The sequence below is a fragment of the Engraulis encrasicolus genome, unplaced genomic scaffold, assembly GCF_034702125.1.
Source record: "Engraulis encrasicolus isolate BLACKSEA-1 unplaced genomic scaffold, IST_EnEncr_1.0 scaffold_28_np1212, whole genome shotgun sequence".
Lineage (NCBI taxonomy): Eukaryota > Metazoa > Chordata > Actinopteri > Clupeiformes > Engraulidae > Engraulis > Engraulis encrasicolus.
The window spans coordinates 2,564,447-2,588,435 of NW_026945577.1; the positions used below are offsets into that span (position 1 = coordinate 2,564,447).

General features: G+C 47.3%; 2 protein-coding genes across 2 annotated transcripts in view; both read left to right on the forward strand.

Moving 5' to 3' along the window:
* The window catches only part of LOC134443149 (NACHT, LRR and PYD domains-containing protein 12-like), a 343,863-nt gene extending 328,387 nt beyond the window's left edge, over positions 1–15,476 (forward strand). Inside the window, exon 18 of the mRNA XM_063193056.1 lies at positions 14,891–15,476. Within this exon, the coding sequence (XP_063049126.1) occupies positions 14,891–15,423 (533 nt within the window). The 3' untranslated portion in view covers positions 15,424–15,476. The remainder of the gene's footprint in view (positions 1–14,890) is intronic.
* Positions 1–23,989, forward strand: part of LOC134443130 (protein NLRC5-like) — a 200,877-nt gene that overhangs the window by 89,457 nt on the left and 87,431 nt on the right. The window lies entirely within an intron of this gene.

Consider the following 23,989-nt stretch of genomic DNA (forward strand, 5'->3'; position numbering starts at 1 on the left):
TCAGGTAACAGGAAATTCATGACACTATGTCTGAACGGATTAAAAGAAAAGGGGAAAGAAAACAGAATTATCCCTCAGAAAAGCATAGACCTACGTTCAAACCAGTATGAAAACTCCAAAATAACCAAAAAAACAAACAGATTCATTTGGGCTTATGAAACATATGAAAGTTTCAAAGACTACTCAAATTACTCAAATGGTCTTGGCTTCTAAAAAGTTGCAGGTTCACAATGAAAGTTCACAAACAAAAACAAATACATTGTGGAAAAAAGAATGTATAAAAACAAAATGAAAAGAACAGAATGACAAACCACCATGTCGCCACATACCATCATATGCGACAGAACAAAAATGGTCCCCAAAAATAACTTTGCAGTAAATAAAAACACATACCCATTGTTTTGCTGTTTATACTCAGGAAAGTCAAATGTCTCTCGGACATTCTGGAGGATCACACCCACACGGATCAGACCGTCCTTCACTAGACGTCACAATCACTCATTCTCTCACGTGCACACAGCATTCACACAACCCGGGGAGTGACACACACCCACACACACAGCATTCACACAGCCGGCATTCAAACATTAACATGGACAAACATGAACATGAACATGGACACAAACATGAACATGGACATGAACACAAACATATACATGGACATGGACACAAACATATACATGGGCCCATTTAGACAAACACAGACATACAGACAGGTAACCTATCAATTTAGAAAAAGTGTTACGTTATGTCCCACTCACTGCACATTAACAAAGTGGAAGGGATATTTCGCAAGTTATTGCCATGGCCAGCTAACTTCCACTGAATTAAGAACAAATTGGGTGCACACTAGAGATTGGACAAATCAGTTCTTCTTATCTAGGGAACAATCTCGAGCCCAATGACCCGTCATGCCACATGCAAAGCACAAATTATATTTTCGTCTCTCACCCATACACCCTAAGTGTCCTCTACCCCTCCCCCTCCTCTGGGCACGGCTGCCACGCACTGGATTCTCAGTCTTTGGGAAAGAGAGTGCTCGAAAATCATCCAATAAGTCCCGATCTGCAGTCTGGGAATAATTTTCCACTACTGAGGATTGGGAGCGAGTATGTGTTCTACTCATTGTAGGGGTGGCAGAATTGACCTCGAGGGTCATCATCCCCTTTAACACATTGTGTGAGTAGAGAGGAAATGGGACAGGCGTCCGTTCAACTCGTGCTACGGCAAGAGCGACAGGGAGAGCAGGGGGAACAACTAAAGTACAGGGTGTTGTGAGTGGAGGGTCCTGATATTGACCTCCTTCCTCACACCTTGTAACAGTCATCACATGGTCATCAGACACATGCACATGCTTCATTTGCATATTCCTAAGTTTTGCTTCAGCAAGCCACAATTCACACACTCTGGCTTCTTCTTCATACTCAGCCATTTTTTCTTTGTGGCGAAGAAGCACATTTTCTAATAAGGCCTCACAATTTTCAATTGTAAGGCTTCCATTAAAACCATAGTTTACATTCCATCGCCTCACATAAGCTGAGGAGCCAGAATGCCTTTTTTCCATAAATTCAATATCTCCACCATTATCAGGCTCACAACTTGTGTTACTCATGACACAAAATGAGCTTGCTTCAAGAGACACAACTAACATGGGGTTCCAAACCACCAGTTAGACTCTCAAAACAAAATATCACAAAGAAAGAGTAGCCTACCTCAGCGTCCTGCCAAGGTTGAAATGTCACCATATGTCACCGGCTGAGGCAACACAAGTGGCTAAAAATAATTTAGAAAAAAAACTTTCACCAATTTTGACAAAACAAAACAGAAAGATGTCCAACTATTACTGTACGACCTGCAGTCCTAAATTAATCACAGAGAAGTAAAATAGCACCGCATTTCGGGGAAGCATCCTCCGTCTCAACTATGACAAAATTTAGAAAATATAAAGCCTAATTGCAGAAGTCTAAAATTGCCATAAACAGAATTTGTTCAGTATCCAACTATTACATTACACATTTAGCTAACAGCCAACTGCGGGGAAGTACTGCTCATTCTCTGATATGCAATAAATTAAACCTTACGTATGATGAGAACCCATTGTCTTGCAACAAAACAAGGACAGAATACAGACAGGCTACCCAGGTTCCAAACCCAAGTACCACAGACAGGCTACCCAGGTTCCAAACCCAAGTACCACAGACAGGCTACCCAGGTTCCAAACCCAAGTACCAAATACAGGCCATTTACAATGCTACATCGAAAAATGCCCGGAGTTCCAAACTCAATTGAAAACAGACAATTTGTAGTTCCAAACTAAAAATGTCTGGAGTTCCAAACTCTATAGAAAACAGACCATTAATAATTCCAAATTAAAAATGTCCGGAGTTCCAAACTCAATAAGATACAGACCATTAATAATATTAAATTAAAAATGTCCGGAGTTCTAAACTCTATATACCGGTATGCTTGCCTGAAAAGGACTCACGTATATTACAGCCTGAAAAGGACTCACGTTTATTACAGCCTACAGGGCTTACAGCCTCAAGCCTAGGTCTTGATGCCTAACCAGCCACTAGCCAGGACTTAAGTAGTCCAACTACTTACGCACGTCTGCGGAATGCCGTCAAGCCCCGGTCCTGGGGGAAAGATCAGAGCTCAACTTCCGAGATCCACGACTCTCACGTGGTGCGCACACTCTTCAGCATCAACAATGACCTGTCACCCCAGGAACGAGCTATCCTGGCAAAAATTTAGAAATAAAAATCCAAATCCATACTACCTCTATCCTGTGGGTCCCAGTTGGTTCTTTTACTCAGTCAGTCGTCGCTGAATATGAAGGCGTAGTGAGGCAAAGTCACCTACTTCAGGATCCCAGTGAAAACTTGGTGTCCAGGCATCCTTACGTCTCCATATATCAGGGAGGACAATTATTTGAGGTTGGCTATCGAAGGACCAAAACATGTGAATAATTTCACATTATCACTTTAACAATTTCACTGTATTACCTTATCAAATTGACCTGAAAGAACACACAGGAAACAGAGGTAGCATTTAAAATCTGCGAGCAGCTCGGGGGTCTCGCACTCACAGGAGATGGTTACATGGTTTCTTGCGAGCCCGAGTCTACCAACAGTGGGCTAGGCCTTTATTATCTCATTCTAACAAGTAATTTTCCTATCATGCATATGTAAAACATAATACGATGAACATATATGGTCCCGTCTCCCCCCCCGGTTCCGTGATGGGCTCTTAGTGGCGTCTGGCATGTGACGGATAGCTTTTACCAGCCTAAACAGGTCATAGTTCAACTCCAAACAGGACGAGAAAGGCAGAGATGTTTTCCTTGTGGACCAGAGATGTCACATAACTCAGAGCAAAGGAGAGGGAGAGAGAGAGAGAGAAAGAAAGAGACAGAGAGAGAATAACAGTATAAAACTCTAACTAAAGGTTACACTTTTATCACATTGTATATTTTCAATAATACATGTATAAATTTATTAACAACGAGTTTGAGAAGTATGTATTGGCCAAGAAAAACACAATCTTTGCTAGATACAAGTTTAACGAAAAAGTGCAGGGAACCAACGAAAGTCTAGAGCAGTTCATCACCGAGCTAAAGCTGCTAGTCAAAGACTGTGCCTACGCAAATGATGACGAAATGGTCAGAGACCGAATCGTATTTGGCGTACAGTCTGCCAAAGTCAGAGAAAAGTTGCTAAATGAGGGATCGGAGTTAACGTTACAGAAAGCTACTGACATCGCCAGGTCCCATGAATTCGCCCAGGCACAAACTCGCGCCATCGAAGCTAACGTTAGCAACATGACGATCGCGCGTGATCCGGTCGTACATTCTGTGCAGAGGCAGCAGCAAGCAGCCACGAGAAGGCGTCCCAGGCTTGAAGAAACCGAGCGCGATAGACCTAGCGAGAGGAGCAGGGATTACGGCAGGAACTGTGGATACTGTGGAGGGAAAGCACACAGAGACATAGAACAGTGCCCTGCCAGAGGAAAGCAATGCGCCAGATGTGGGAAAACTAATCACTTTGCAAGAGTGTGCAAGTCTACTACGAGAGGGAAAACAGTACATGCAGTGAATGACGACGACGACGAGGGTGAGTCAGAGGAACTGTATGTAGATGCCGTCACGAAAAGTGGACACCCTCGAGAATCGGAACAAGCATTCGCAGACATACACATTGGGGAGAAGCGCACAGTTTTGAAATTTAAATTAGACACAGGGGCCCAAGTCAATGTCATTCCACTGAATGTATTTGACCAGTTGAAATCTGAATGCAGGCTGCGCCTACAGCCCACAATGCGCACACTGACAGGATATGGGGGACAGGTGCTTGCCGTTAAAGGCCTGTGCAAAATTCGCAGTGCTTACAAGAAGAACAGCATGATGTTGGACTTTTATGTAGTGGACACTAGGGCACCGCCTGTCCTAGGTCTAAACGCCTGCCTGGAATTAGACTTAATTAAGCTAGTGTTATCTATTGGCACACCAGTCGACCAGAAGGCCATTAGGGAGGAGTTCGCAGATGTTTTCAAAGGCATCGGGCTCTTTCCTGGTGAATGCACAATACACGTTGACCCAGCCGCAACCCCCGTGGTATGCCCACCAAGGAGAGTTCCGTTGGCGCTGCGCAGCCGGCTAGAGGAGGAGCTGCAACACATGGAGGACACCGGAATCATTGCCAAAGTGACTGAGCCAACCGAATGGGTCAACGCGCTTGTTGTTGTGGAGAAGCCGCGTACAGGACGGCTCCGAGTCTGCCTCGATCCCAGGGACTTAAACAAAGCCATCAAGCGACCCCACTACCCTCTTCCTACATTAGAAGACATCACCCCCAAGCTAGGGGGTGCCAAGTACTTCAGTGTGTTGGATGCACGTTCGGGGTACTGGGCAATCAAGCTCTCCACAGAGTCATCCAAACTTACCACCTTCAACACGCCATTCGGGCGTTACCGCTTCCTGCGGCTACCCTTCGGACTCATCTCAGCCCAAGATGAATTCCAGAGGAAGATCGACGAGACATACCAGGGGCTCGAGGGCGTGGTGGCAATCGTGGATGATGTCCTGGTATACGGTGCAACCAAGGAAGACCATGATCGAAACCTCCGCGCCATGCTGCAACGATCACGTGAGAAGGGAGTTCGCCTCAATCCGGAGAAAGCGATCATCGGTGCCACTGAGGTCAGCTACTTCGGCCACTGCCTCTCAGCTGAGGGCATCAAGCCAGAAAGGTGGAGAATGCGCGCACATCAGTGGTACAGGTGCTGGACAAAATAGAGTAACTGAAATAAATGATGGAAGTCCGCAACACTGTTAATGCTCCCAGTGATTTATTTGCACATGTGCAAATAAATCACTGGGAGCATTAACAGTGTTGCGGACTTCCATCATTTATTTCAGCCATCAAGCCAGACCCAGAAAAAATCACAGCCATCAAGAAGAGGAAACCACCACGAAACCGGGCCGAACTAGAGACTGTGCTGGGCATGGTCAATTACCTGGCAAAGTTTGCACCCGGTCTATCCGAGACCAATGCGCCGATGCGCCAGCTACTGAAGCAGTCCAGTGAATTCCTGTGGGACGCACAACACGATGCTGCGTTCCAAAACATGAAAGACATCATCACCAGAGAACCAGGGCCAGTCCTCGCCTATTTCGACACCAAGAAAGAGCTCACCATACAAGTGGACGCTTCCAAATACGGCCTGGGTGCCGTGCTGCTACAAGATGGAAGACCCCTCAGCTATGCATCCAAGTCACTCACAGACACTGAGGTGAATTACGCACAAATTGAGAAGGAAATGTATGCCATACTATTTGGACTAAAACGCTTTCACCAATATGCATACGGCAGGCATGTCACTGTTGAATCTGACCACAAGCCACTGGAGTCGATCATGAAGAAGCCACTGGTAGCCGCCCCCCCGAGGTTGCAGCGGATGATCCTCCAGCTGCAAAAATACAGCTTCACCATCATCCACCGTCCTGGTAAGGATATACCTGTCGCCGACACCCTCTCAAGGAAATCACTTACATCGGATGACAACAGCCTCAGTGAGGGGATGGATGCACAAGTACACACCGTATGCAGCAGCCTACCGGTGAGTGACAACCGACTGAAGGAGATCCAAGTTGAAACTGAGAAAGACGAACAGCTGACACTGCTGGAGAGAGTCATACAAGAAGGCTGGCCTGATGAGATACAGAGCTGCCCCCAGAGCGTCAGAGAGTTTTGGAACCATCGTGACGAGCTGTCAAAAATGAATGGTATTCTCTTCAAGGGTGAAAAAATCATCATCCCTGGCAGCCTTCGGGACAGGATGCTGGAAAAAATCCACACAGGTCACTTGGGCATGGAAAAATGCAAACAGCGGGCACGTGATGTCATGTTCTGGCCCGGAATGTCCAAGGCCATTGAGGCGATAGTAAAGGACTGCGAAATATGCAGAGAACGCCAAGCAGCAAACCAGAAAGAGCCCATGCTGTCACACAAAATTCCAGATAGACCATGGCAGAACGTGGCAACAGACATATTCGTATGGAATGGTGAGAATTACCTTGTAACAGTCGATTACTACAGCAGGTTTTTTGAGCTAGATAGACTTACCACCACAACATCAGCAGCAGTGATCCACAAGCTGAAAGCAGCTTTTGCCAGGCATGGCATTCCAGAGATCTTAATTTCTGACAACGGCCCCCAGTATTCATCAAAAGAGTTTGAATTCTTTGCCCACTCGTGGGAATTCCAGCACCTCACCTCCAGCCCGCATTACCCACAAAGCAATGGCCTTGCAGAAAGGACGGTGCAGACTGCAAAAGTACTGATGGAGAAAGCAAAAGCAGCGCAGAGAGACCCCTACTTAAGTATCCTTGAATACCGAAACACACCGGTGGACAACTTCAAATCCCCGTCACAACTACTGATGAGTCGCAGACTCCGATCGGTCTTACCAAACACCAACAGACAGCTGCTGCCCGAAGTCGTCGACTACGGAGAGGGGAAGGAGAAAAGACAGCAGAGACAGCGACACCAAAAGAGGTACTACGATCGATCATCCAAACCACTGTCCCAGCTACGCAGTGGAGAGCACATCAGGGTACAAGAACAGGGCCGCTGGAAACCAGCCGTCGTGATTCAGCAAGCTGACACAGCACGGTCATACCTCCTCCGCACCGCAGGTGGAGAGGTGTACCGTAGAAATCGACGCCACCTTCGGACCCTGTCAGACACGGCGCAGGCGAGCGAAAGCAGTACACCTGACACACCACGCGCAACTGAAGAAGAGCCATCCCCATACTCACCTGACGCAGACACTCAGACACCGGAACCGCTGACCAGGCCAATGTCATACCACACAAAGTCCGGGCGTGAAGTCAAGACACGCTCGGTCATGGATTTGTGACACGAAAAGGGGGAAGCCGGATTGCTGCCCTGAAAAACATACTTACCTGACACACACACACACACACACACACACACACAAAGGGTGCACGCCGAACGCTGCCCTGAAACACATCCCTGACACACACCACATGGATCGCTGCCCTGAAACATACTTGCCTGACACACACACACACACACACACACACACACACACACACAAACAAAAGGGTGCACGCCGAACGCTGCCCTAAAGCACACATGCCTTACACACACACCACGCAAGTATATACTTACCGGAGAGCACCATCAGACTGAGGACAATCCAAAAAAAAAAAAAAAACACTTGGCGGATCGCTGCCGTATTTTTGTTTTAAAAAAAAAACAAAAAAAAAAAACAAAAAAAAAAAACAAAACAAAAAACCCTGAAAAAAAAAATAAAAAGATGAAAAAAGAAAAAAAGAAAAAAAAAAGACAAGAAAGAAGGAAAGAAAAAAGCTTATTGATACAGGGTGTTTGCATTCCCTTGAATTGTTGTTTACATTTTAACTACATGTTTTGCAGGCCTACATATCTATACGGTATGATTGCTTTTCCAATGTTTTATAACTTCAGCCAGGAACTTGAATGTTGTTTGAATATTGAATGTACTCAAGAGATTAACTGAATTGATTTTAAATGACTTCACAGTGCTTGTGTATCATTGTGTTCATTGTTTTGTTTTCTTCCAAAAAGAGGAGGATGTAACATTTATATCAGGCACCTTTACAGGCACCTGTCAAGTGTAAGTGTGGGGTCCTGATTGAGAGGCATTTGACGTTCGCTGCGTCAAGCCGTCAGTCTTCTGAATAATAAATGAACATCAGCCACAGCTCCGCGAGTACCTGTTTTTATTATAATTATACAAGCACGACACCTGGTGCTTAGCCAGCTCGGACTGTAGGGTAGGGTGCAGAGCCTTGAAGGAGTCGTGGAGCTCCCTCTCCCCTCCTCTGAAATTCGTGCCCTGGTCTGAGAGTAACTCGGCAGGTTTCCCTCTGCGGGAAATGAATCGGCGGAGTGCCATCAGAAAGGAATCCTGATCCAGACTACTCAAGAGGTCTATGTGGACGGCGCGGGTGGTGAGGCACTTGAATAATATACCCCAACGCTTCTCCTTTCGTCGTCCAACCTTGACAGTAAGAGGACCGAAGCAGTCCATGCCGGTGGAAAAGAAGGGTGGCTTCAGCAACCGCAGATGTGCAGGTGATAAGTCTGCCATCTGTGGTACAGCTGGCTTAGCCCTCCATTTCTGGCACTCTGTACATGAATGCTGATGCCGCTTTACTGCCTCTCTTCCGCGGAGGATCCAGTACTTTCGTCGTAATTCAGCGTAGACGCGCTCAGATCCTGGGTGGCGAAGGTCACAGTCGACACTCTGGATTATGAGCTTGGTAACTGGATGGGCTGGATCCAGGACGATAGGGTGAATGCTCTCAGCCTCAAGCACGTCGCTGCGCCGCAGTCTGCCTCCAACCCGAATCAACTTGAGCTGTTTGTCATACTCAGGGGCTAGGGAGATCAGACGACTGGTGGAGGGGACTGGTTTGCTTTCTGACAGGTGCTTGAAGTCCTCTGAGAAGCATTCCACCTGCACTTGTGTCAGCAGGTCCCTCTCAGCCGTCTGGTAGTCCTCGGCTGTTGGGGTAGACTGGTCGCTTGCCGCCTCGTGACGCTCCTGCACCACTGCTTCCACTAACTCTTTGAAACTGGTGAACTGACTCGGGTCAGGTAAGCAGGGGAGTGGAACAGTGGTTATGGAACCACAGAACGCGGTCTTGCGCAACTCTTCACCCTCCAGGGACTCCGCTGTGGGTTTGGTTGGCCAGTGCTCAGGGGACTGATGCAGGAACGCTGGGCCGTGGCTCCAACGGCTGCTTTTCCCTGCAAGGTCTCTTAGGCTCTTACCACGGGTTATGTCGTCTGCGGGATTGTTCGCAGTGTCCACGTACCTCCAGGATTGAGCCTCGGTCAGCTCCTGGATTTCAGCGACTCTGGCACCCACGAACACCTTGAATCTGCAGGAGTCTGACTGGATCCAAGTCAGTACGGTGGTTGAGTCCGTCCAGAGAGTCACCTCATCAAGTCTCAGGGTTAGCTCATGCTGTAAGAGCTTGGACAGCTGGGCGCCTGTCAAGGCTGCACATAGTTCCAGCCTGGGCATTGTCTGTTGGCGCTTGGGGGCCACTCTTGATCGCGCTGTCAGGAAAGCCACTTCCACCTTCTGGCCTGGTATCTCTGTACGCAAGTACGCTACTGAGCCATAGGCTTTCTCAGACGCGTCGCAGAAGATCTGCAGGCTTCGCAGAGCAGCAGGGTTGTCCAGAGGGGGGCTAGTATAGCAACGAGGCAGGACAATCTCTGGAAGGTGTTGCAGCTCGGCTTCCCAACTCAGCCACGCCTTGAGAGCATCCTCTGGCAAGGAGGGATCATCCCATTCTCTTTCCTTCTTCCACAGGTACTGCACGATGATCTTGGCTCGCGTGGTGAAGGGTATGAGAAAGCCGAGTGGATCGTAAAGCCTTGCCAGCGTGCTGTAGATGTTCCTCATAGTAGGAGTGGGGTTTTCTCCAAGGTGATACTTGTAGCCTAGCATGTCTGGCGCACACAGCCAACGGAGTCCAAGGGTGAGCTCTTGGGGATCTTCATGGGACTCTGCGAGCCACAGCTCACTGCTCTCGGATCTTGACTCCTTCGGCAGGTGGCTGATGACTTCCGGGGCATTGCTGGCCCATTGGCGCAGATCAAAGCCACCTGTGGCAAGCTGAGCCTTGAGTTTGTCTACCAGCTGCCGTGCTTCTTCAGTGGAGGGGAGGCTTTGCAAGTGGTTGTCTACGTAGAAGCAACGCTCAATGGCAATACGAACATCATCCCCTGGCTGACAGTGGTCGGCCACATGCTTCTGCAGTGCATACGTTGCACAGCAGGGGCTGCATGTGGTCCCAAAGGGGAGGACTTGCCATTCATATACGCTTGCTGGGCCATCTCTTTTCAGATTCCTCCACACGAATCGCAGTAGTGGCCTGTCCTCTGGTAACAGCCGAACCTGGTGGAACATGCCCTTGATGTCACTGCTAAGTGCAATGGCATGTTCCCGGAATCTCAGCAGGACACCGAGAAGGCTGGAGGTAAGGGTCGGACCAGGTAGCAGTAACTCGTTCAGGTTCTGGCCTTTGTAGGTGAAGGAGCAGTTGAACACAATCCTATTTTTCCCGTTATGCGTCACCATGTGGTGTGGGATAAACCAGGACTCAGGAGACGTGTTTACCTCCTCATCTTCAATCTTGACAACATAGCCAGCCTGTTTGAGTTTTGAGATCTCGGCCTCATAGGCTGCTGCTCTCTCTGGGTCTTTAAGCAGGCGTCTTTCAGTGCTCCGCAGATTGGCCAGGACAGCTTCTTTGTGAGTACAGAGGCAGGGCATGTCCTTTACACGTAGCAGTGGAGTGGCGTAGCGCAAGACTCCCTCAACCTCCACCCTCACTGTCTTCGTGTCAAGTGTGTGCACCGCCTCCTGGTCCTGCTTCGAACGCGTCACCACCCTTTCACTCTTGTATGGCACAACGTCCATCTGCCATAGCTTCTCCACATGGTGTTGGAGCTGCTCTGAGGGTGAAAGTATGCCAATGTTCAGACAGAGTTCAGGGTGGAGCTGTTGCCGAACAACACTGGTAGGACCTTGGATGGCCCAGCCAAGTCTGGTCTTCACAGCCGCTGGTCCTCCTGGTGGCCCCAATCGGACTGGCTCTGTTGGGGTAATCAGGTGAGGCTGATCAGATCCAATGAGGACCATTGGCTGAACTCTATCCAGTGTTTGGAGCGGCAGGCCTTGCAGGTGTCTATACCGGCGCTGAAGCATCTTAACAGGCTGAGAGTGCTCTGCCAATCCTAGGGGGTCTGCAGTAAAGGCTCTCTGGATCTGGAACGTCCTCTGCGGTTGACCGGCTGGTGAGATGGTGAATGAGACAGACATGCCCTGCAGCACTTTAAGGTCTTGGTGCACTGTTCTAAGGGCAATCTGCTCCGGCTCACCTTTCAGATGTAAGACCTTAGCCGCAGCTTGAAGGAGCATTGTTCGCTCTGAGCCATCGTCAAGTATTGCATAAGTCTCCATAGCCTTCTCCCCATGCCGTAGCACCACCTTCAACACCTTTAAGAGCACTTGGCTGGAGCCTGCCTTGCGGTCTAGATAGAGCACTTCGTTGGATGGAGTACTCACTAGGAAGGATTTCTCCTCAGTGGCTGGCCTTGCGTTGAGGTCATGAAGGGCATCCAGATGTCTCCCTCCACAGGACTTACACCTAGCTTTCAATCTGCATTCGGCGGCTTGGTGGGAACGAGCACAACGCCAGCACCGTCTGTTGCTTGCGGGGCTAGCCATAGCCGATGCACTGCCTGAGGGCTTCTCTGTACTGTGGAGTACAGTAGTGGGCTTAGCTGACTTTGAGTCCTTCCTTCGCTCTTTCTTTCCCTCAGTGGGCTCTTTCACCTCTCTTAGCAAGCACTGCCCATACTCTTGGACCTTTAGCTCGAACTCTAGCCAGTCGGAGAAGTCGAACAGGTTAGGTACTTGGACGTTGAGTGGATGCACATACTTCATGAAGTCAGCACAGCGTTCTTGAGGGAGCTTAGACATAAGCCTGGTGACATGCGACCCACACTTTAACTCTATATGACCCTCTTCTCCCAGCTTGTCAAGCATACCAACCAAAGCTCTCACTCTGAGGCCAAACCTCTTGAAGGTGGCCGCATCGTGGCTTCGGATGTTAGGCGCCTCCATTAACTCTGCAATACGCTGTAGCGGCAACTGATGAGGTTGCCTGTAATGCACTGTCAGTGAGGCCATGGTGTCCGTATATGGTTGGGGAGAATTCATATAGGAGTCTGCTATGAGGAGTGCATCTTCAAACTTCAGATGGTCCAGAAGTATTTGGTATTTAAACCTTTCTGTAGCATCTGCAGGGAGGAGGTTCTCAAGGGAGTCTTTCATCCTGTTAAACTCACGGGGGTCCCCTTTAGTGAAGTCTGGGATGGTAGCTTTAGGCCCCCTATAGACACTTTCTCTCTGGCGGTGGGCATAGGCATCCTCATGGCTTGGGTCACTGAATGGGGCTTGGTGTTGAGAGCGTGCATGCATGGGACCAGCTTGAATAGACAGTCGCTCTGGCCTGTGAGTGGGCCCTTGCAACACGGATCCCTCAGAATACGGCTCACAGTACTCAGGTGTTGGCACCCTTGGTGGGTGCTCTGGGGCTATCCCCATCCTCCTAAGACAGGCTGTTAGCTCTTCCACGAGAGGCACTGGCAGAGGAACTGCTGCTGGGCGATATGGCGTGTCGTCCTCTGCTACAGGTGGGGGAGGAAGAGGCCAATCTCCATCGTCAATTTCGTCCTTCACAGCTACTCGCACAGGGGGTGCGGGCAACGGAGTGGCCTGTGGAGCTGGCTGTGAGAGGCTGCGAGCCACGGCATCCACAGGTGGCGCTGGCGGTATGCGTGCTGGTAACTGTGTGACAGGGTCTGGCAATAGAGAGGGGGGAGGAGGAGGCAGGGATATGTCTGGCTGTTTACTTGCATTGAGCTGCCTTTGTATCTCCATTACAGTGGCCTGAAGCCTGCGATTCTCTTCTCTAACCTGGCGCAGCTCCTCTTGCATAGCAGGTGAGGGGTCTAGGGGTGCTCTGATAAACCGTGGATCAGGGGTGCTATGATACTGGGGTCCCGAGTACACTGACTCTCTGGGATACTTTGGTCGGGTATCATACGACGGGGACCACGGGTTAGAGAGCACAGGTGGAGCAGAGATGTCTCCGCGCCTCTCCTGACTGTAGTATGGCTGCTGGGTTAGGAGATCATGCTGGCTTGGGGCTGCTGCAGCGAAGGGATGTCTATCCATGGGTGGCAGCTGCACTTCGTAATCATCCATCCATGCTGGGGGACGTATCTGACGTCGGGGGCGAACATCAGCATGTGTGGACATATCTCTCCTCTCATATGGAAACATTTTTAAAGTGCACAGTGATCACTCTCCCGGGTTTCGGCACCAAATTGTAATGAGGGATTATAATATTTAAATTAGATTAAACTGGTTGTGGGAATGGTGACCGCTGTGAAGCATCAGTCAAAATGCTTGATCTCAAAGTCTTGAATATTTATTCGCCATCAAAGAAGATCTGTACAATACTTGCATACTGGAACAGTTGTATCATCATAAGTTTCTATTTGTGTGTGTGTGTGTGGTTCTACAAACAGAGAAAGTAGAAAATATACATAAATTAGCATTACCATGTGGTCTGCTGATCATCGCAATTAAGATTACCAAATATTATCAAAATACACAAAAATATATGCATCAAACTACAAATAATGACATTAGTAATTTACTTACATATCCTTGGACGCACACAGAACACAAAAACCAGTGGATGGCGAACTAAACCAAAGATATCAATTGGATGGTGTCTTCACGCATCCTTCCACTGAACTGCCTTATTGAGAATGATGGAAATTAACAAGGAACATGACTAGGCAAATCTAACATGCAATACCTACCAATGACCAAAGGGGGCGCTTAGTGGCTGCTTTTACATTCTACAAACTAGAGAGGCCTAAATATATTACCCAAAAAATCCCAAACCCACACACACACACACACACACACACACACACACACACGCACACACACACACACACACACACACACAGAGCTAACTCAAAAACAGTCCAGTGTGTGTGTGTGTGTGTGTGTGTGTGTGTGTGTGTGTGTGTGTGTGTGTGTGTGTGTGTGTGTGTGTGTGTGTGTGTGTGTGAGAGAGAGAGAGAGAAAGGGGAGTGTGTGTGTGTGTGTGTGTGTGTGTGTGTGTGTGTGTGTGTGTGTGTGTGTGTGTGTGTGTGTGTGTGTGTGTGTGTGTGTGTGTGTGTGTGTGTGTGTGTGTGTGTGTGTGAGAGAGAGAGAGAGAAAGGGGAGTGTGTGTGTGTGTGTGTGTGTGTGTGTGTGTGTGTGTGTGTGTGTGTGTGTGTGTGTGTGTGTGTGTGTGTGTGTGTGTGTGTGTGTGTCTGGCGCTTGCATGTTAACCACTCTACACTCAATCTCAAAACACACACACTCTCACTCCCCTGTGTCGCACACACACACACACACACACACACACACACACACACACACACACACACACACTCACACACACACACACACACACACACACACACACACACACACACACACACACACACACACACACACACACGTTTTGACAATTTGTGAAACACTGAACAGAGTTTGATCCTCTACCTACACAAATGTGTGTGTGTGTGTGTGTGTGTGTGTGTGTGTGTGTGTGTGTGTGTGTGTGTGTGTGTGTGTGTGTGTGTGTGTGTGTGTGTGTGTGTGTGTGCCTCCCCATATTCTGATGAGTGTGTTGTCTACCTCCTCTCTCCTCTCCTCTTGTGTGCAGATGCCTGTGAGCTGACACTGGACCCCAACACAGCACACAGCCGCCTCTCTCTCTCTGAGGGGAACAGGAAGGTGACATGGGGGGAGCAGCAGCAGTATCCTGACCACCCAGACAGATGTGACGACTGGTATCAGGTGCTGTGTAGAGAGGGTCTGACTGGACACTGCTACTGGGAGGCTGAGTGGAGTGGTGATGGGGCTAATATATCAGTGGCATATAGAAGCATCCAGAGGAAAGGAGGGGGTGAGAACTTGTTTGGACTGAATGACAGGTCCTGGAGTCTAGAGTGCAGTATTTACAGTTACTATGTCTATCACAATAATAAGAGTATTAAGATACCCGCCCCCTCCCCCCGCTCCAGCAGAGTAGGAGTGTACCTGGACTGGCCAGCAGGCACTCTGTCCTTCTACAGCGTCTCCTCTGACACACTCACCCACCTGCACACGTTCCACTCCACATTCACTCAGCCCCTCTATCCTGGGTTTAGGGTTATTTATCTTGGCTCCTCAGTGTCCCTGTGCCAGATCACATGAGCTCCTGCTGCTGCTCATGACACACACACCTGTATCACACACACACACACACACACACACACACACACACACACACACACACACACACACACACACACACACACACACACACACACACACACACACACACACACACACACACACACACACACACACACACACACACACACACACACACACCATTGTTAAATCTGTTGATAAACCCACTATGTATATAGTGTTAACTCCTTTGATCAACACGTTTTATTAACACATTGTATACACATCAAGTGTGATTGTTTAGACAACGAAAGTTTATCATGTGCATAACATTCCATTGCCTTTGTCATTGTTTTGTATTTGTTAAAGTGTTGTGTATTTATAACTCCACATCATTCTAACCTTTTCCCCTCTTTGTCCACCCATGCTAATAAAGCTTGTTTCTGATTCCACCAAAAAGACCAGTATAATGATGATTTTTTAAAAGTATGATGGTTAATATAATTGCTATATATTGCTATTGTACTGTATTTGGTTATTTCACTATGAAGCACAAAATGACATTGTGTATCAGCTTAAACTATCAGAGTACCCCACTGGGAATAAAATGAGGGCAACTGATCTCTAAATCTAATTATAGTTGATGTGTGTGTGCATGTTCTTCTAGAAAGACAGAGAGAAAGAAGAGTTGTTGATTTCTTGAGAGCAAATATACAAAAGAATGATGAGGTTGCATGTCAATTCCCCTATAGGTACGGTACAGTAATGTGCTGTGTAGAGAGGGTCTGTCTGGACGCTGCTGAGTGGAGTGGTGATGGGGCTTATATAGCAGTGACATATAAAATGCATATCCTGACTCTATCAGGTGCTGTATAGAGAGGGTCTGTCTGGACGCTGCTACTGGGAGGCTGAGAGGAGTAGTGATAGGGCTTGTATAGCAGTGGCATATATAACAGGCTTGTACGAAATTCGGAATGGAAAGAATTTCAATTCAAAGTAACGCCATAATACGGTGGTGTTCTATGTACTTTCAATGGGTGGTGTAGATTAAATTCAAAGAAATTCAAGGTAATGGCACCAACTACTGTTCGTATTATGGCATTATTTTGAATTGAAATTCGGAATCCATTCCACTCCATTCGGAATTTCGTACAAGCCTGATATAAAATGCATATCCTGACTCTATCATCAGGTGCTGTGTAGAGAGGGTCTGACTGGACACTGCTACTGGGAGGCTGAGTGGAGTTAAGTGGTGTGAGGCCTCTTATAGCAGTGGCAGTGGGGAACAGGAAGGTGACACATGTAGAAGAGAAGCATCCGTATCCTGACCACCCAGACAGATGTGACGACTGGTATCAGGTGCTGTGTAGAGAGGGTCTGACTGGACGCTGCTACTGGGAGGCTGAGTGGAGTGGTGGTGGGGCTGATATAGCAGAAGCATTCAAAGGAAAGGACGACGGGGTTGAGATCATGTTTGGAATGAATGAGGTGGTTGTCCAGTCTACTAGCTCTCCCATGGTTGGGAGCTTATGAAGAAATGTGTCCTCCATCTAGTGGGGTAGTGACAACTTAAAGTATGTTTTCAGTAACATACAAAAATCACATTATTACAATAGTGTTTGATCTGATTAGGTAGTATGACAAATTCCCTTAGTGGCATTTAAGGTTTCATTTCGTTCGTTTCATTCATTCATTCATTCATTCATTCATTCATTCATTCATTCATTCATTCATTCATTCATTCATTCATTCATTCATTCATTCATTCATCCATGTAGTGCTCATGTCAGCAGGGTGCTTGTGTTTCATCTGAAGTCCAATGGAGGTGTGTAGTGTGTATATCCTGCCATAGGAGATGATGGTGATCAGAGCTCCAGTCCACCCCCTGCCCCCTTCAGCCCCTTTCAGGAAGGGAACCTTTCCACTCTCCTATAGCAGTGTTTCCCAACCAGGGGTACGTGTACCACTGGGGGTAAGCGAGCACACCTCAGGGGGTACACGGAAAAATGTAATAATAACAAATATATTGACTGTAGTCACATTGGGATGGAGCAACAGAGCTTGAGTGAGGGCGAGGGGGTACATGTCTTAAGACAAAATGGCTTAGGGGGTACACAGGACTAAAAAGGTTGGGAAACACTCCCCTATAGGACCAGGGCCGCGTCCGGTTGGTGCCCCATGTCAACAACCCCCTTTGCTTTTTAACATGTAGAAATTGGCATCTGTAGACGTAGCATCATGCATCTAAACATGTAGGCCTACAGCTGATCCAGTATTTACTGTACATCCACTGTATAGGGAGCACACTGAGTGCCCATGAATTACCATTGTCAGCGTACAGTTTAATGTTTTACAGTATATCACTTGAGGTTCCAATTCTATCATGAGTGGGGCTTTCAGGCGTAACCGGCGCCCCCCTAAGACATTCGGCACCCTAGCACCGGCCCTGCCTTGGACATCAAGTGCCCATGAATACTCATTATTGTCAATGTGAAGTTTGATGTTTTATTTTGCTTGTTGTTTTTGTGGCGGGCTTTCCAAGAGTCTCATCACCTCAGCACTGAAGTCCAATTCAGTGTCCAATTCATGAGCCTCATCACCTCAGCACTGCAGTCTGGACCAGGGCTGGTACCAGTTCGGTGCCCTAGGCGAGCTTGTTGTGCGTTTAAGAAAATTACCTCTGTAAAGTGTCGTACATCTAATCATGCACAGCTGATCTAGTGTTTATGCATGGTCATAAGCACACTGTAAAGTTTAATGTTTTACTTCACTTAATGTTCCAATTTTATCATATGTGGGACTTTCGGCATTGCTGCAGCGCCCCCTAAGAAATGATGTGCCCTTTGCCAGCTCTGCATTGAAGATATGGGGGTGGGGGTCCAATTCATGAGCCTCATCACCTCAGCACTGCAGTCTGGACCAGGGCTGGTACCACTGGTGCCCTAGGTGAGTTTTTTGTGCATTTAAGAAAATGGCATCTGTAAACATAGTGTCGTACATCTAATCATGCACAGCTGATCTAGTGCCTTGAACTTCAAGAAAAGAAGGGTAGAGGGCGCCCAAGAGCCTCGTCACCTCAGCACCTCAGTCTGGACCAGGTACCAGTTCACACAGCTGATCTAGTCTGCCTTTAGCTGTAGTGTGGTCCAGTACACCATGCAGACCTGTAGTGTGGGAATCTGACTGGGGCCCCCGCAGGCCCATTCAGTCTTAGTTGAAAAGACTCAACTACATGTGGTGCCCTAGCACTGGCCCTGCATTGAGCGTCACAAAAAGAGAGAGGGGGGCCGTCCAAGTCCAAATGTCTTGTTTCAGCTCTGCAGTCTGTATTTAGCTGCAGTGTGATACAGTGAAGCATGCAGACTAGAAAGCATCTGACTGCTAAGGTATTATCCTCTTTGGGTAGATGTGTACGACAGCCCAGTCACTCTTTGCTGAAAAGACTCAGCTGCATCATAACAGCATTGATACAGCATTACAAAGTGCACAGAGAAGTACACTATACAGACCTGGTATGGGAATCTGAATGGGGCCCGCTGACCCAGCCACTCTTTGTTGAAAAGACTCAACTACATGATCAGCAGAGAGAGACAAGAAGAGAAAGGAGGGAGGGGGGGTCCAAGGGAAGCGTTCATCACTTCAACACTGCAGTCTGCATAGGGGGACGTCCAAGGGAAGAGTTCATCACTTCAGTACTGCAGACTGCATTTAGAGGGGGGGGGGGTCCAGGGGAGGAGCTCATCACTTCAACACTTTACTCTGCATTTAGAGAGAGGGGGGCGTTGTAGATGATGGCCTCATTGTTCTCTTCTCCGTCCTGTTGTGATAAATAAATATCCCTGAGCATTGCAGTAACGTAGCTTCATCACTTCATCACTGCACTGCGGTCTGCACTGCACTGCAGAGAGGGGGGCGTCCAAGTCAGTGAGTTTGACATGATGGCCAGATAGTTCTTGGAATACCCCTCTGGGCTCCATGTGTTTGACATGATGGCCAGATAGTTCTTGTATACCCCTCTGGGCTCCATGTGTTTGACATTATGGAGAAATTGTTCTGGGCTCCGTCCTGTTGCTAAGTAAACATGCCTGAGGATTTATCATCTCGTCTCGTATTTGGGAGATTAAATGGTAATGTTACCTGTAGTGTGGTAGGCCTACAGCACAGCATGCAGACCTGGTATATGGTGATCTCTTAATTTAACCTCTTTGTGCAGATTCACTCTTTGCTCAAAAAGACTCAACTATATCATAACAACATTGATACAATATTACTGAGAGTAACAGATTAAGACTTAAATTGCCATTTTAGTGACAGTAATGTTATAACAGCAGTGAAGGGGTTAAATGCATCTGAGTACTATACTTTTCCTGCCAACCTGCTGCGCCCCCCACCCCCCTCAGAAGCCTCTCGTGGCCCCCCAGGGTCCCCGCCCGCACTTTGAAAACCAAAGATTGACGTTATTTAAAAACTAACAACAGTAATTATAATCATAAAATTAATAAACCACTACTACTGAATCAATCTGTTGTATATTGTGGTGGTCAATGGACAGCACGTTGGTAACAGTGCAAACGATATCAGCAGTCCGTGAGCAACCAGTTGCAGCGTAAACTCTGCAAGGTACAGTCAGATCCATTTGCTGTTGTTGTTTTTCAAGCTGAATGCAATGAGTGTGGAGCACTTTTCCAACATTGAAGCTCAAATAAAAAAAGAGAAACACTCTCTCTCTCTCTCTCTCTCTCTCTCTCTCTCTCTCTCTCTCTCTCTCTCTCTCTCTCTCTCTCTCTCTCTCTCTCTCTCTCTCTCTCTCTCTCTCATTTGATGCCATATGGTCATGTGGCCCTCTGATGGTGGTGATGAAAAATGTTGGCCTTCCCTATCATGAAAGTTGCTGGCCCTTGGCCCACACACGCACACACACACACACACACACACACACACACACACACACACACACACACACACACACACACACACACACACACACACACACACACACACACACACACACACACACACACGAGTAGGGAGCCGTTTTCCAAATATGAAGCTTGGATGACACGGATGACACACTCTCTCTCTCATTTGATGCCATATGGTCATATGGCCCTCTGGTGGTGGTGATGAAAAACTGTGTGGCGCTCCTCATCATGTAAGTTGCTCATCCCTGCTCAGTCTCCACACACTCTACTCTGAATATACAGTCCCAGGAAAAAGTTTGTACACCCTTTGAAATTTCTTACCTTTCTGTCAAAATTGGTCATAAAACATGGTCTGATCTTCCCGGAAATCACAAGAAGGAACAACCAGAGTCTGTTTTAAACCTACTTAATGCAAGGGTGTACTTACTTATGCCCTGCTCTCCTGTGAATGCTACAGCCTTCTGACCAATAAAAATATGATAACATGTAAATGTTTGGGTGGAATTAATTAAAGCAGACTCTGATTGTTCCTTCTTGAGATGTCCGGGAAGATCAGACCATGTTTTATGATCAATTTTGACAGAAATGTAAGAAATTTCAAAGGGTGTACAAACTTTTTCCTGGGACTGTATATAGCAGGCCACCCAGGTCAGGGTTACATGCAGTCTCTAATGAGAAGTCAGTGCTCAGAGAGGACCTGAAGATTTTAGATGAACAAGGTGACAGTTCAGAGCAATACTTTGATATGATTCAACAACGTATATTTGGATGAGGAAACCAACGCACACCAGAGGTTTCGAGGTGCAGTTAGAGGGTGCAAGTTCACTTTCAGAGAGGAAGATACAGCACACTCTTGTCAAGTTTCTCAACTTTTTTTCAAACATGAGAAAGGTCACACTGGCCGAAATGTTGTTTCTTTAAATACAATTCAGCTCGATGGACAAGAGTGTGCAGTATCTTCCTCTCTGATATGCTGCTTCCGCCTGCTTCAACACATCTTGGCTGCACGGGGTCAGTTCATATTGTAGGTCAGTCTGTGTCGTTCTCTATAGAGTGTTGGGTTTTTTTCCAGTTACCCTACCACCGTGTCAGCTGGAAATCCGAGGCACCCAAAGGAGTAGAGCCGACAACTTGAAATTCAGTCCAAATTGAAAGATTATTTCTTGATCTAATACATACAAATTAGTCAAGTTGGTTTTATTGTCAATTTCTTTACATGCACTGGTCATACAAAGAATTTGAAATTATGTTTCTTGCTTTCCCATGCAGACATAGACTAATCTAGGTAAGGACATAGACAGTATAGACATAGACAGTACTCATACATGGACATAAGACAGTATGGACATAGACAGTGCTCATACAGACATTTAAAGTGCAAGACTGGACAACAGAAGACTTGTAGAGAACATACATTAAGAGGAGGTATTTTGTTGTGCTTTTTCTAAAAGTCCTTTGTAGCATTCTGACATAGCAATAGTAGCATTTGAAGAAAAATAAATATCAAAAAGGTCTATCAAGTACACCAGCAGCAGTGTGTGTGTGTGTGTGTGTGTGTGTGTGTGTGTGTGTGTGTGTGTGTGTGTGTGTGTGTGTGTGTGTGTGTGTGTGTGTGTGTGTGTGTGTGTGTGTGTGTGTGTGTGTGTGTGTGTGTGTGTTTAGTGCAGGTAGAAAGTGCAGTGTGCGTCTGTGTGTGTGTCTGTGTGTGTGTGTGTGTGTGTGTGTGTATGAGTTGTGTGTCAGTGTGTGTATGTTTGGGTTTAGTGCAGAAAGTGCAGTGTGTGTGTGTGTGTGTGTGTGTGTGTGTGTGTGTGTGTGTGCGCGTGTGTGTGCGCGTGTGTGCGCGCGTGCGTGCGTGTGTGCGCGTGCGTGTGTGCGTGTATGCGTGTATGCGTGTGTGTGTGTGTGTGTGCATGTGCATGTTTTGAGTTAGTGCAGGTTGAAAGTTCAGTCACAGATGTAGTAGTGCAGGTGGAATGTTCAGTCGCAGATATGGTGGTGGGGATGGGGGGGGTGGGGGGTTGTCAGTGGCCTGGCTGGCTAGAGGCTGACAGTGGAGGGAGAGTGGGTTGAGTGTTCAGTATCTTGATTGCTTGGTGCATCGAGCTGCTTGCAAGCCTGGTGGTACGGGAACGGAGGCGCCTGTACCTCTTTCCAGAGAGCAGGAGGCTGAACAGTTTGTGTGCAGGGTGGCTTGTGTCTTTGATGATCATCAGTGCTTTCCGGGTGAGGCGTGCGGTGTAAATGTCCTGCAGGGAGGGGAGTGGTGCTCCAATGATCTTCTTCTTGCTAAGTAAATACAGAGTGAATATAGCATAAAATACATAAGTCAAAATACAGAGCTCTGGGTTCAACGTAGAACCCAGTGCCCCGGGTTCACCCTAACGGCAACAAAGATGAACACAGGATTTCCCTAAACCCAACGATTATATAGTAACATACTTTCATAACATAACATACTAAAATATGTAAACAAAATAGTCTCTGTGTGTGCAACTGGAATCATCCGGATCTTCTTATCTTGTCACGCGCATCCCAAGGTCTTCACGTCATTACCTGTTGGTCATTAGTTTAACACTCACATGTCCATACATGTCCATGCATGCCACGACAAACAACATTGACAAACACCCATCCATACCACACAGGCCCAGTCTTCTTTCAGCATCCCAGGATGGCCATGTACAAACACACTCATACACACACACACACATTGCAATAGGAGTCGCTGGTCCATTCGTCCTGGGTCCATTCGTCCTGTTTCTAGAAAAGGGCCAAACATGTTAGGGTTATACATGCGCGCACACACACACACACTTCCGGTCATCCTTCACGTGTTCTCGTGACCCTGCTCCTCTGCCTGGCACAGTACCACGTGTCCTTGGAGACGCCAACAGGTCGCTTGTCACCGTCCCCACTAGCTTGCGCTGGTTCCATCCTCAGACTTGTATTTTGCATGAAAGGACATCATAACAACATTCTTTAGGCCACGAGCATGTGACACCTCTCCGCACCAAGGCCATAGCCCACCACCTCGACAGTGCATATTCCATCATAGAACGTAGGGGTGATGTCAACATAACTCGTGCCAGCATACCAATGGATCATCATCATACAATATTCAAGATTAATACAGTTAAAACCGGTACTCACACATTTTCCAGCTAGAACCAGTCTGTTACAGCCAACCAGGTCATGGTGACCTCCTGGTATCTTTCTACTGCGGCCTCAAGGCCTTCTGCCTCGACACAGCCTGAAGATGGTACAGTATCTTAACCCCCCAAATGAAAAGACTCCCTCTCTTGCAGTCCCATAGTTTATGCTTACTTTATTCAAAATCCACACATTGTAATAACCCCACATGATTTCCACTCTACGCATTATAAAACACATCAATGTAATAACCTGCTTGAACAGCTAACACTAAATATGAACATATGATTAGTTTAAAACATAAAGGCCATTGGCTTTATTGAAATATTAATAAATGGTTTATCTTAAGTTGTCAGATGAGGTCACACTTACTTGTCCTCACTCGGTATATGAAATCAACAAGAGACAATTCAATTTTATTTTCCTAATTATTTACCACCATAACCATTTCCAATGATTCCTTGCAGCGCCTAACAGTGAATATAAAGGATGGCCCAACCCATAGACATGTG